Below are 13,457 nucleotides of genomic sequence, written 5' to 3' on the forward strand. Positions count from 1 at the left end.
CATGTTGTGATGGTTCTTCTTCATAATTAAAAATGTACCCCTTCTTTTCATCTCTGTTATCATTAATTGGAAAATACAATGGACAGTTATTAGTTCTTTGGCTTACTTTGTCATTCTTCACTTTTAATACAGTTGCTCACTCTCTCCTTCGTAGCTCTCTTCTCTTGATTCTTGCCACATCTTTGATGGCCTTTTCTTAGTCTTCTTTTAGGGCCCCCTAAATATAGAAGTCCTCTGGATTCTGTCCTCTGGCTTGATCTCTCATGATCTTGTCTGGGCAGTCTTAGCCATACTCGTGATTTCAAGTGCCACCCATCTGTTGACCCCCAAACCTTTGTCCTGAGCGCAGACTCTTCTGCTGAGTGCCAGATCTGTTTTTTTTTTTTTAGTTGTTTGCCAGGTACTTCCATTTGGAGGTTCCACAGAACTTCAGAGATAGTGGATTCTAATGGGAACTCATCATCCTCTTTTCCAGACTTCTTCCTTTTTTATTTTGTCTTGATGAAGGGAACCACCAGTGGCCCATCATCCAGATAAGACACCTGAATGACATTAATGCCTCCATCCTCACTTTCCACATTCATTAGGTCACAAATCCTATTGATTCTACTGCCCCAATTTTGAAATCTCTCTCAAATTTGCCCTCACGGACTTAGTTTAGACCCTTATTGTTTCTTGCCTGATGGTTTCATTTGTCTCCTAACTGCTCTCTCTTTGTGCAGTTGTCTCCCCTCCTTTCTCCCTACTTCCAAATCCAATATTCATAGCTAAAATTTGAGTGCTTATTATATATCATTTACATGTGAAATATTTTATATGCATTCTCACTTGACCATCACACTAAACCATTATTATCCTTTTTACTTTGGAGCAGAGTAGGCCAGGCCTCACAAGTAGTGGTAGGACAGAGAGATCTGAATTCAGGCTATATGCTCCAGAGCCCATAATCTTAATTTTAATTAACCAGTTCACCTACAGCCATTCATGGCCACCCCTCTTTGCATACTCTAGTTTGGAAGCAAGTCACTGTCACAGTCTATATTCAAGGTTGTGGGGCGGGGTTGGGGGGGTTAAGATCCAACTCCTGGATTATTGACATAAATTATTCAGAATTCTTCTTTAAGGAAGATTTATCTCTTCCCACTTATTTATTCACTCAGTCATTTACCTTACATAGACTTGGTTATTTTATACTTTGGTTTATAATCAAATACTGTGATACTTATTTAACCAATTCTCATTTTTTTTCTTTTACTTTTTAAAAAATTGAGGTATAATTGACATATAACATTAGTTTCAGGTTAACAACATAATGATTTGATATTTATAACAATTCTCATTTTTAAGATGTTCAAGTTATTACCAGTTTTTTGCTATTAGTGAATGAATATCTTAGAAGTCTTGGCATGCTGTGTTGATGGTTTCCTTTACATATATTCCTAAAAGTAGGATTGTTGGGTAGGTGCATTTAAAAGTTTTTGGTACATGGGTGAGGTTTTTACATTGAGCATCTGTTTTCATATTTGCTGTCTTTCCAGGAAGTATTCTCTAACACCCTTGAGATCTTGCGTTCCTCTTTGGGATTATGAATAGTTTATGTTTAAAGCCAGGAACTCACAACTCTTCATGCTGATTTATTTACCTGTGTAGAGTATTGTGTCAAAGAATGCACTGCAATATCGAGGGAATTCCCAGCATGATGCCCAGGAGTTTCTGCTGTGGCTTTTGGACCGAGTTCATGAAGACCTCAATCATGCTGTGAAGCAGAGTGGCCAGCCTCCTCTGAAGGTAAGGGCGCGCCCTCAGGGCAGTCAGGGAGCAGTGGGTGGCTTCAGCACAGGCCACCGGTGAACCGGTGAACTAGTGAGGAGTGAGTATAGGTTCTTCTTCCAAACCTCCTCTGAGGAGTTGTTGCAGTTTGCAGTTAGTTAATATAGTAAAATTGACTAAGCTCTGGGTGAGTATAAAATTCATGGATACTTAGGGACTATTTCCTCTGTTTACCACTGTGCTGGCAGTGTCAGGTAGGAGCTTACACTCTCATGAGAGGGGACACATTTGCATGTATGACTACCTTTAGACTGACATTAAGGGATTCCATCTCGCTAAACTGTTTTTAAAGCAGAAATTTGCTTTCTATTCCAATGAGACATAGTCTGTAGATCATTGGAATGTGAATACACAATCAAAAAGGAAATGTATTGATGTCTCTGCTGTTAGGATTCGATTTGAGTGTAGGAACTGAACCCTTAGAATATACTTACTGAGAAAAAGTGATTCATTCTCAGTTTTTATTTATGTAATCTTAGTATGATGGGTAAAATGATTTATATAATGCAAATAAAGTGTTCTCCTCTCACAGCTTTAAAAATTTTTGATAATTCTTTTCTGTACCTCAAATTTTATTTTATTTTATTTATTTATTTTTATATCTTTATTGGAGTATAATTGCTTTACAATGTTGTGTTAGTTTCTGCTGTACAACAAAGTGAATCAGCCATACGTATACATATACCCCCATATCCCCTCCTTCTTGAGCCTCCCTCCCACCCTCCCCATCCCACCTCTCTAGGTGGTCACAAAGCACTGAGCTGATCTCCCTGTGCTATGCGGCAGCTTCCCACTAGCTATCTATTTTACATTTGGTAGTGTATATATGTCAGTGCTACTCTCTTACTTCGTCCCAGCTTCCCCTTCCCCCCACCCCCGTGTCCTCAAATCCGTTCTCTATGTCTGCATCTTTATTCCTGCCCTGCCACTAGGTTCATCAGTACCACTTTTTTAGATTCCATATATATTTGTTAGCATACGGTAGTTGTTTTTCTCTTTCTGACTTACTTCACTCTGTATGACACTCTAGGTCCATCCATCTCTTTACAAATAACTCAATTTTGTTCCTCTTTATGGCTGAGTAATATTCCATTGTGTATATGTGCCACATCTTCTGTATCCATTCATCTGTCGATGGACATTTAGGTTGCTTCCATGTCCTGGCGATTGTAAATAGTGCTGCAGTGAACATTGTATATACCTCAAGTTTTAAATTTCTAGTTTTGGTAAGTTGTTGAAGTATTCTGATTCAGGGTCCTTTGTGCCTGAACATTCTGTACTCTCATATGACTATATGCTTGCGGCTGACTTTCCCACCAGATTGAGACGTACTCAAGGGCAGGCACTGTGTCTCATTATCTTTGTATCTTAATGCCCTTTGCATTGCTCTCTGCACGTGGTAGCTGATGCTCAGTAACTGTAAGGGGGAGGGACATGAAAAGGTTAAGTAAAATGTGAAGTAGAAATATTAGGCCCAGATAAGCAGCAGAGGTAATACTTGCCAGACAAAACATTCTCTTTAGGCAGGGGAGGAATGGGCACTTCTGAATAGTTGGGATTACTTCCTGGAAGAGGTTGGAGGGGGCCCTTTGAGAGTTGGAGGGGGATTGGAGCGCTCTGGGGAAGGACTGCCCGACTGCCTGGATGGGGTGGAGAGACGGATAAGCACTGTGTCTGGGAGAGCCTGTGAGGCGATGAGTCCATGTGATCCACACCCCGGCATCTGTGTTCTGGTCCCTTTAGCAGATGTCTTTCCCTGAAACATCTGGATCTGATGCAGATCTTGGAAAGGAGGTCAAGGACATCTGTGACATTTTTAGGCTCATCTTTAATCAAGAGCTGGCACTTTTAGTCTGTGAAATTGTACTTTATTTTTTTTTAGCCACCATCAGAGACTGATATGATGCCCGAGGGACCATCTTTTCCTGTCTGTAGCACTTTCGTACAAGAACTTTTTCAAGCCCAGTACAGGTACGAGCAAATTAAAATTTCCCTTATGTTGTGTGCTTATGTAGTTCTAGGTGATCTTAATGTGAGTGTCTTACATTTTTATTTTTGCAGATCTTCTTTGACATGTCCTCATTGCCAGAAGCAGAGCAACACTTTTGATCCTTTCCTCTGCATTTCTTTGCCAATTCCACTACCCCACACAAGGTAAGAACAGAGTTAATAAAATTAAGACTATATTCCTATATGTTCCTTTTCCTCCTAGGCTCCTGTTGGGGCTTCTTGCATATTTAAACAAGTAATAGGCTTAGTGATAAATTGAATACAGGCATTGTTAAGGCCTTATAGAAATTTATAAATGCCTTTCTGAGTTTGCAGGGTGAGCAGGTGCATGGGGCAAGCAAGTCTTTTTGGTTGGTCTGGTTGTAGTCTGTTCCGCGTATAGGTCATCCATCTATAGTATTGGGGCCGGAGAAGGTTGCTGAATGCCTTCTAGAGCCTCTAGAGACCTTACGTTCCACTTTGAATTAGCTGCTTTATTTGAACTGTTCCTTGAAATTTCTAGGAGTTACGCTGTTATAAAGAAAATACAAAGCACAGAACCAAGTATTGATATGCTGTATTTTTGTTGTGCTGCCTTTATTATTATGCTGTATTGCCTTTTCCAAAGAGTTCTTGATTGTTGTTTGATAGTTCTACTTAGGTCCAATTAAAGGTGTGGGTTAGCTTTAGTTTTGTTGATTCCAGGTCAGGGTTGTCCTGCTTCTATATTTTAGTTGAAGTAAGTGACTAATAAGAATATCTGACTTTGATCTGTACAGGCCTCTGTATGTCACTGTAGTGTATCAAGGGAAATGTTCTCACTGCATGCGGATTGGTGTGGCCGTGCCTCTGTCTGGGACTGTCGCCAGACTTCGGGAAGCAGTGTCTATGGAAACAAAGATCCCCACTGATCAGGTAATAAGCTTGCTAAGACCGATTACACACGGGTCACAAAAGTGTTGCTTTCTTTTCTTCTGGAATTTTGTAACAGTTCTCAGCCAAACATGGTTGGAGAGAAATTTAAAACCAGTTGTTTCTAGTGTTGAGGGAAAAAATGAAAAATTAGGATCCAAAGGAGAAAAATACACACAAAAACTTCTCATGCTTCATTTAATTGTATATATATATTTAAAAGGAAAAGCTATGACTTTACACCAAGACCTTCTTTCAGCTTTGTTTATAAAGTATAATTAGTTAACACCTCTTAAGTCATTCTGTGGGTGCTCATGTGGGCAATAGGAAGAGCATCCTGTGGTATTTGAAGGTCAGAGAGGCTTAGAAAACTCAACCAGTGGCTCTTGAAAATCCCTTCCCATTATGGTGATGAGAATGGGCCTATTTCTAGTACAGTACATATAGGTACTCAGTTTGGTTTATTTTCTGATTAAAGCTAGGCTAGAGTCTCTTACCTTGTTTAGAGAAGAGAAAGGAAAGTTGTATCTCCTCCCTTTCTTTTTTGGGTAAATTTTTGATAAGTAGTTATATTGACCGAAAATAATTTTGGCCTGTTTGTGACTTGACATACTTTTGCATACTCTTTTACTCAATTCACTGTTGGGGTTTTATTTGGAAAAAAATTCCCTATTTAAAATTTACCAAGGAAAGAGGATCCAGTGGCTGAATAGTTTTCCCTAGATAACTTCTGGAAGCTGCTGTGTAATCATGTGACTAATAAAGGTGTTTTGTACTTTGGCCTCCTGTGACCTCATTTGAGAAGTTACCACAGTAAAACAAAAACAACCAGCAGTGTTGCCCTGATATAGCAAATATCTCATATTTTCATAGGCCAAGTACTGGCAGATTGATAAAATGTTCACATTTTTCCTTACTTTGAGGTGCTCATTGATTTATTTACTTATTTATTTATTTTAAATTCAAGGTGAGGGAAATGACAGAAAGAGGGAGGCTTAGGTGTGTGTCGAGGCAGATCTGTCTGTATCTTTAAATCTTCCAGTGCTGTCTGGCTCTTTTTGCATTGTTTAAATGAGTGATGTAATTACAAGTTTGTTTTTGACCTCAGCTTGCTGGAGAAAGTGAATTATACTTGCATGTTCACCTTCAGGAAAACAATACGGTCATTAAAATCATTAGAAGAAAAAAGGGCCAGAAATATTTTTCTTGGACTGTTTGTGGAATATGCCACCAAGCTCCTTTCACCTCATCAACTCATAGTATGTTTGTGATAGTAGAGGGGACCTTAGGGGTCCAGTCCAACCCCCTCATTTGAAGGAGGCCCAGAGAAACCATGTGACTTGTTCAAGATCACAGGGCTGGTTGGCGGTGGCAGGCCAGAATTGGAACTTCTTCAAGCTCAGTCCAGTGCTTTTTCACTAGAGGGTGCTGCTGAGCACGTAATGAGGTCTCTAAATGTCTCCATTGTCTTTTTCCCCATCTTTTGTTTTTCTTTCATTACAAAATACTCAACCATTTCAGAAACTTAACTTAGAAGTGAAAGTATCTTGTACTAAGTATCTTAAGAACTAAGGGTTACTAACTTTAATACTGTGTTGTATATTCATTCATATTTTTTCCTGTGCATGTACTATATTAATATTTTATGAAAATGGAACAATGTAGTCACATTTTTCTTTCCCTACTTTTAATATTTACTTAGGAGATCTTTCCACGTTAGTGCAAATATATGCAGCTCATTCTTTGGAAGCGCTTTATAATTCCAGTAGAACTATAGTATAGTTAACTAGTTCCTTTTGTTGGACGTTTGAGTTGATTTCATTTTTTTTCCAACACAAATGTCCATGATTATTTGACATTTTTTAATCTGAAAAGAAGAAAATTTAATGGTAGGAGAAAGTCTCGGAGTCAGATGTGGACTCTATCCTCGCTACAAGGCTGAGTAGTTGTATAACCTTAGGCAAGTCACTCCGTCTCTCTTTAGTTTCTTCCCCCTGTGAAAGAAGGGCCTTAGACTTTGTATCTGCTGAGTCTCTCCACCAAAACTTAGAGGAAACTCTGGATTTAGTGCCACAGCACTCTGAAATCAGAGTATTATTATACAATCATACAGTTGTTATACAATCATAGAAGATATTGTGCTTCCAAGACTCTCTTATTAAAGGCAAATCACATCGGCTTGATGAGGTGTTTCCAAGCCCTCAGATCACTGCGGTCCTGCTGGTCTGGAGACGTTCACAGCTGGATTGGGAGATCAATTCATATTGACTTTCCAGTTATCCAACTATTTACATTTTTCCCATTTTTAGATTGTGTTAACAGAAATGTACTATGATGGGTTCCATCGTTCCTTTTGTGACACAGACGACCTGGAAACAGTCCATGAAAGCGACTGCATTTTTGCCTTTGAGACTCCAGAAATATTTAGGCCTGAAGGAATTCTCAGTCAAAGAGGTAAATGAGTATCTGTTTCCATAATACCACCTGGGTTTGCAGGTCTAACAAATGTCTACCCTCTTAGATTATATGATGGTATAATTTTTTTAAGTTGTGGTAAAATACACATAACACATCTTTTTATGATGGTATAAATTTTAGGTAACATATTTCCCTGGCAGAAGGCAGTTCTTGGGAAAAACTTTGTTCCTGGCCTTAGTGTTCTTCAAGATCCTAGGGCTTCTATTCTGTTTGCTGTACTCCAGTGGTTGTCAAAACATCAGTGTCTCCTGGGAACTGATTAGAAATGCAAATTCTTAGGTGCCACTCGAGACCTGCTGAACAGAAACGCTGGGGGCAGAGCCCAGCAATCTGTTTTTTACAGGTGATTCTGATGCATGTGAAAGTTTGAGAACCGCTGCTCTACCCAGTCTTGCCAGTATTTTCTACTGGTGATTTTTAGAGCTAAACTCTCCACTAGCCCCCACTTTTCTTCTGGTTCCATTCCCTGACTTCCAGCTGTCCACTGGAAACTCTATTTATAGTCCTGCAGGTATCTTACACTGAGCGTTTCTTTCTTAGCTCCTCTTGCGTTTCTTCTGTGAAATGCGGCATCACCATCCTTCTCTTCACCCAAGCTGGACCCAAACACTTCTCCCTCAGATTTTGACTTAAATTCACAACTGAAGTTTTCCTCTGCATTCTACTGCGACTGACACAGTGCAGACCAGTCTCACCTGGGCTTTTCTAGTAGCTTCTTTATCCCTGGGCTTTCTCCCGTTCAGTTATTTCTTCACAGCACCACCAGACTTATTCTGACGTACAGTTCTGACCACGTTACGTGCTTATTGATTTACCAGTGCTTCCCTTTTGTCTGCGATTAAATCTGAATACCTGGGAAGAATGCATGGCCCCTCACGATTTGGTCCTTGCCTTTTTTTCAGCCTCTACTATATTCTATTTTCTTCCCCATGTACCCTATCCAAGTTACTCTTTATTTCTGGAACATGCCACATGCTTTTATACTTTCCCTACTGTTCGCTTTGCTAAAAATTCATTTCTCCAGCTCCTGTCTCATTAGCTCCTACTTTGTCTCCCCTAAGGATACCTCCCAATCTCCCCATCCCACCCAGTCCTAAGCAGTCGTTATTCTACTTTCTGTCTCTATAGATTTCCCTAGTCTAGACTTCGATATGAATGGAATCATATAATAAGTGGCCTTTTGTGACTTGTTTCTTTGACTTAGCCTAGTGTTTCAAGGTTCATCCACATTGTAGCATGTATCAGTCCTTCATTCCTTTTTACGGCTGAGTATTATTCCATTATATGTATATACCACATTTTGTTTATCCATTCATCTGTTGATGGACATTTGAGTTGTTTCCACCTTTTGGCTATTATGAAATACTGCTGCTATGACCATTCATGTACAAGTATTTGTTTGAATACCTATTTTCAGTTCCTTTGTAGGTATGTACCTAGGAGTGGAAGTGCTGGGTCATATGGTAATTCTATGTTTAACTTTCTGAGGAGTTGCCAGACTGTTTTCCATAGCAACTGCATCATTTTTCATTCCCACCAACAATATATGAGGGTTATAATTTCTCCACATTCTTGCCAATGTTTGTTATTTTCTGTCTTTTTGATTATAGCCATCCTAGTGGGTGCAAAGTGGTATGTCATTGTGATTTTTATTTGCATTTTCCTAATGACAGATCATGTTGATCATCTTTTCATGTGGGTTTTGGCCATTTGTGTATCTTCTTTAGAGAAATGTCTATTCAAGTCCTTTACCTGCTTCAAAATTGTGTTGCTTGTCTTTTTGTTTTTGAGTTGTAAGAGTTCTTTATATCTGCTGGATACTAGACCTGTGTCAGATATATGACTTGCAAATATTTTCTCTCATTCTGTGGGCTATCTTTTTACTTCCTTGGTAGTGTTTTTTGATGCATAGAAGTTCTTAATTTTATGAAGTCATATCCAAGAATCCACCACCAAATCCAAGGCCATGAGGTTTACCTGTGTTTTCTTCTAAGAGTTTTATAGTTTTAGCTCTTACATTTGGGTCTTTGACTCATTTTGAGTTAATCTTTGTGTGTGGTGTGAAGTAGGAGTTCAACTCCATTCTTTTGCATGTGCATATTCAGTAGTCCCAGCACCGTTGTTGAAGAGATTATTCTTTCCTCATTGAATGGCCTTGGTACCCCTGTTGAAAGTTCTTATTTTAGTTCCTCTTTTCCTTCACCCCTACTTCTGGAGGTCTCTGGTGCCTCTAGTCTCTGAACCTTTGGTAATTCTGTATTTTGGGTTGGTCGGCTTTCTGCACTGCCAGCTTAGGATTCAGTTTTCTCTGGTCTACTCATATTCACATTATTATTTTTTTGAGTCTTATTTCAGTTGTCATTCTTTGACTTGGGAGCTTTTTTGTTTATTTTCTAGTTGTTGTGTTTTCAGACATGTGCTTTTGTTTGTTTAAATTGTTTTCTAATTTTAGTTGCATTATAGTAAACAATAGCCAATCATCACCTTGTCCAGAAAACCTTTCCTCACTTCCCCCACCCCAGACTGGCTGACTGACTTCTGCTCTCCTGTGTTCCAGTGTAGCTTCTGCTCATCTCTGACACTGGCACGTTGTATGGAAATGCTCTGTTCTCTATCCTTCCTACCAAACTGTGAAATTCTCTGCAGTTGGGACTACACTTTGCTTTATCTTTCTGCACCTAGCAGTTTAGTGTACTTCGTAATACACAGCGAGAGCCCAGTTAACGTTTGTTTAACTGAAAATTTCCCCCAGTCCCCCTTCATACCCCAATTGCTTACGGTTAACACTAAGTTTCTATTTATAAATGAATTTGGTGAGGTCCAAGGTTATATAGTCTAGCCAGAGAGCGCCTTTGTTGGAAGAATATACCACTAGTGAATATGCGTAAGCCTCTGTTCTTCACAAAGGCCTCATCAGTATTTTGTTGGTGCATATGAGGCTACTGTCTTCCCCAGTTCACCGGTGAGGGAGCTGAGACTTAGAGAGGTTAGGTCCCGGGCCCCGGTCACACAGTGGGTAGTGACGGGCCTGGACTATGAATGCGGAGCTTGACTTCTGAGCAGTTGAGTGGTATCCTCTCATCTCATTGGGAATCCTGATCACTTTTAGCAGAACTGGTCTTCCCAGCCTTACTTCTGCCAAGAACCTGGGAAATGAGCCTGTTAATTGTCTCAGATCCAGACTTCTATTTATTTTTCTCATACCAAAGTTTAAGGTGGTTGTGAAGTGAAATCTGCTGCTCTTTTGTGATTTCTCTATGGTATTTAAGCTTAAAAAGTTTTCTTCCCTCTAATAGCTTGGTGAAGGTTCAGTTCTTCCTTATTTCTAGTTTCTGTGTTCTCGTTTCTAAACTCTAATTAATCTGGAATTTATTTGAGTATTAACTCTGTATGTTAATAGGTTCAGCAAATCTCCTGTTGCTGGATATTTAGGTTATTGCTGGAGTTTTGCTACGGATACTTTTGTGTAAACCACCTTTTATTTTATTCCCCTTTTGGTGATATTGTTATTATTTCTTTGGTGTGGTAGTGGTGGAGGGCTTCTTCTGTTCTCCAGTTTGGGGTATCATTTCCTTAGGCTATACTTCCGAAGGATTAAAGAAATGATCAATTATTTAGTCAAGCATTTATTGAGTTCCTACTAAGTGCAGGACCTTGTGCTAGGTGCTGAATTGCTAAGTACCTCTGATTGACAGATAGCTCTGCTTTGGGGCATGTCTGAAGACCTGGTTTTTAGCAACCAGCACTGTGCCTGTCAAACATATATTTTTGTTCACTTTATTGTAGGTCAATCCAGGCTAGTTGATTGTATTAAAGTTCCGTAATGGCTGTGAGTTTCTTATAAGTCTGGGTCTAAAGTGGGGAAAAGAAGCTGCTATTGGAATATTGAAGATCATTCTACATGTACTAGTCTTTGTTTTTTATTAAAATTTTTTTATTTGGTTGCTGCTTGTATGGTCTCACTTTAAGTTTGTCTTGGTGGGTCATCTCTGCAAACTTGCCATTCTAAAACTAATATTCATTGAAGTGAAGAGTTTTAATTTTCAGTTTTTAAGGTAGTAGGTAGGTAGGGCGAGTTTAAATGAAATAATGGATGCAAAAAATTTTCTTATGACTAGATGAGTAATCTCAAAGTAGGTCATTTGTTCCTTTTTTCAATTGCAGCTTAAATAACATAATGACAACTTCTTAATTTCTCTAATGGGTAAATTTTTTGTAATGAAAGAATAAAAAATTTTGAAGAGCTAAAGTAAGTTTTCATTTTGTTTTAGGAATCCACTTAAACAACAACCTAAACCACTTGAAATTTGGCTTGGATCATTATAGACTGTCTTCTTCTACACAAGCAGCAGCAAAGCAGGGGAGAGCGGACTTAACCCCCACGACAGCAGGAAGCGACAAGATTGTTCTGTTAGTGTGTAACCGAGCCTGCACTGGGCAGCAAGGGAAAAGGTGAAGACCAGCTTATTTTCCAATAAATATTGAGACTTTAAAAGTCTAATATTTTCAAATGTTTTAAAAAGTAGGGATTAAAAAAAATCCTTACTTTTAGTAGTTAATTGTTGATTCTGATATTTAGAAAGAGCATGTGTGTAAATTGACCTGATTTGAGGGGTTGGGAGGGGGAGAAGATAAAATTAGGATGATAAGATCTGAGTTAGAATGGCTCCCAAGCTCATGTAGTTTTTAAAGGCACATTTCTCTTGTATATTTTCAGCTCAAGATCCTCCTGGGTATCTAGACCTATAGACCTATATCCAGCTACTTTCTTTACAGCATTTTTTCTTCTATTAATTCTTAACAAATCTACTTGGATGGCACGTGCACCTCAGTCTTGTGTTCCAAACTGAACTCATTGTGTTTCCCTATAAACCTGACCCTCCAGTATTTCCTGGCTTGGCAAATGGCACCAGTATTCATTCAGCTGCATGTAGTCAGACATTTGGGAGTTAGAAATCTCTCTCAAATCTGTTTCCTTCTGTAAGAATTTATGGGAGTTACTTTTTTTTTTTTCTAAACATCTTTATTGGAGTATACTTGCTTTACAATGTTATGTTAGTTTCTGTATGGGAGTTACTTTTAAAGTAACTTTATCACCATAGTAATGTAACTTGAGTAATAACAAGATATGGATGTGTCTCAGGGAGGAAGGATACTGTGTTTCTAATATTTGTCAGAGTAGCATTTATATAAACTTTTTAAAATGTTGCTTTGAAATAAGTTTCTTATTTAAGAATAGTAAATAATGTAAAAGCAAAATGTGTTGATTTGTATGTTTATGATGTTCATTAGCAGCTCCTTTAGTGTTTACAGTGTGTTGGCCACTATTCTGAACACTAGGGATACAGCAGGATCTGTGTGTTCTCATGGAGCTTGCATCCTAGTTAGGACAGAGCCACTAAAGACAAGTAAACACATTTAACTTCAGACAGTCGTTGTCACTTTGAAGATGTTAAAATATGCGGGTGTGATAGAACGTGCTGGTGGGGTCTCTAGCAAAACTGTATTAGAGAGGGAGGCGAGGGGGGCCTCCCTGAGGACGCAGCAGCTGGGCTGAGCCAAGTGGGAAGGTGCGAACTGTGTGAGCCTCTTGGGAAGGGATCCCGTGAAGAGGGGACATCGAGTACAAAGATGCTGAGATTATGGCTGAGTAATATTCTATTGTGTATATGTACCACATCTTTATCCAGTCCTCTGCTGATGGACGTTTAGGGTGCTTCCACGTCTTGATTCCTGTAAATAGTGCTGCTGTGAACATTGGGGTGCAGGTATCTTTTCGGATTATGGTTTTCTCTGGATATTACCGGGGGAAAGGGGGCAAGGGATAAATTGGGAGATTGGGATTGACATATACATACTACTATATATAAAATAGTTAACCAATGAGGACCTACTTGTATAGCACGGGGAATTCTACTCAGTACTCTGTAATCCCCTATGTGGGAAAAGAATCTAAAAAAGAGTGGATATATGTATAACTGATTCACTTTGCTGTACACCTGAAACTAACACAACATTGTAAATCAACTATACTCCAATGAAAATTAAAAAGAAAAAAAGTTGCTGAGATTAGAAGGAGCTTGACATGTTTAAGGGACAGAAGAAAAGGCAGCTCATCGTATTTATATAAAATAAAGAAATTATGAAATCCCTTTCATGATGCTAGTCTCTTAAAAGTGAGGGCATTGTCGTGTGAAAAATATGGCTACTGATTTACACATCGTGCTTGTAACTTATTTCGCGTCACA

General features: G+C 38.9%; 1 protein-coding gene across 5 annotated transcripts in view; it reads left to right on the plus strand.

The window, feature by feature from the left end:
* USP31 (ubiquitin specific peptidase 31) overlaps window positions 1-13,457 on the plus strand; it is a 69,033-nt gene that overhangs the window by 32,227 nt on the left and 23,349 nt on the right. For all 5 annotated transcript variants that reach the window (XM_027126660.1, XM_027126661.1, XM_027126662.1 and 2 more), the window contains exons 2-7: window positions 1,651-1,788; window positions 3,713-3,801; window positions 3,892-3,984; window positions 4,599-4,734; window positions 7,041-7,185; window positions 11,481-11,661. In XM_027126660.1, coding sequence (XP_026982461.1) covers window positions 1,651-1,788; window positions 3,713-3,801; window positions 3,892-3,984; window positions 4,599-4,734; window positions 7,041-7,185; window positions 11,481-11,661 — 782 coding nt within the window. The remainder of the gene's footprint in view (window positions 1-1,650; window positions 1,789-3,712; window positions 3,802-3,891; window positions 3,985-4,598; window positions 4,735-7,040; window positions 7,186-11,480; window positions 11,662-13,457) is intronic.

The sequence above is a fragment of the Aethalodelphis obliquidens genome, unplaced genomic scaffold (assembly GCF_003676395.1).
Source record: "Aethalodelphis obliquidens isolate GAN/ISIS:26980383/991018 unplaced genomic scaffold, ASM367639v1 scaffold30, whole genome shotgun sequence".
NCBI classification, from domain to species: domain Eukaryota; kingdom Metazoa; phylum Chordata; class Mammalia; order Artiodactyla; family Delphinidae; genus Aethalodelphis; species Aethalodelphis obliquidens.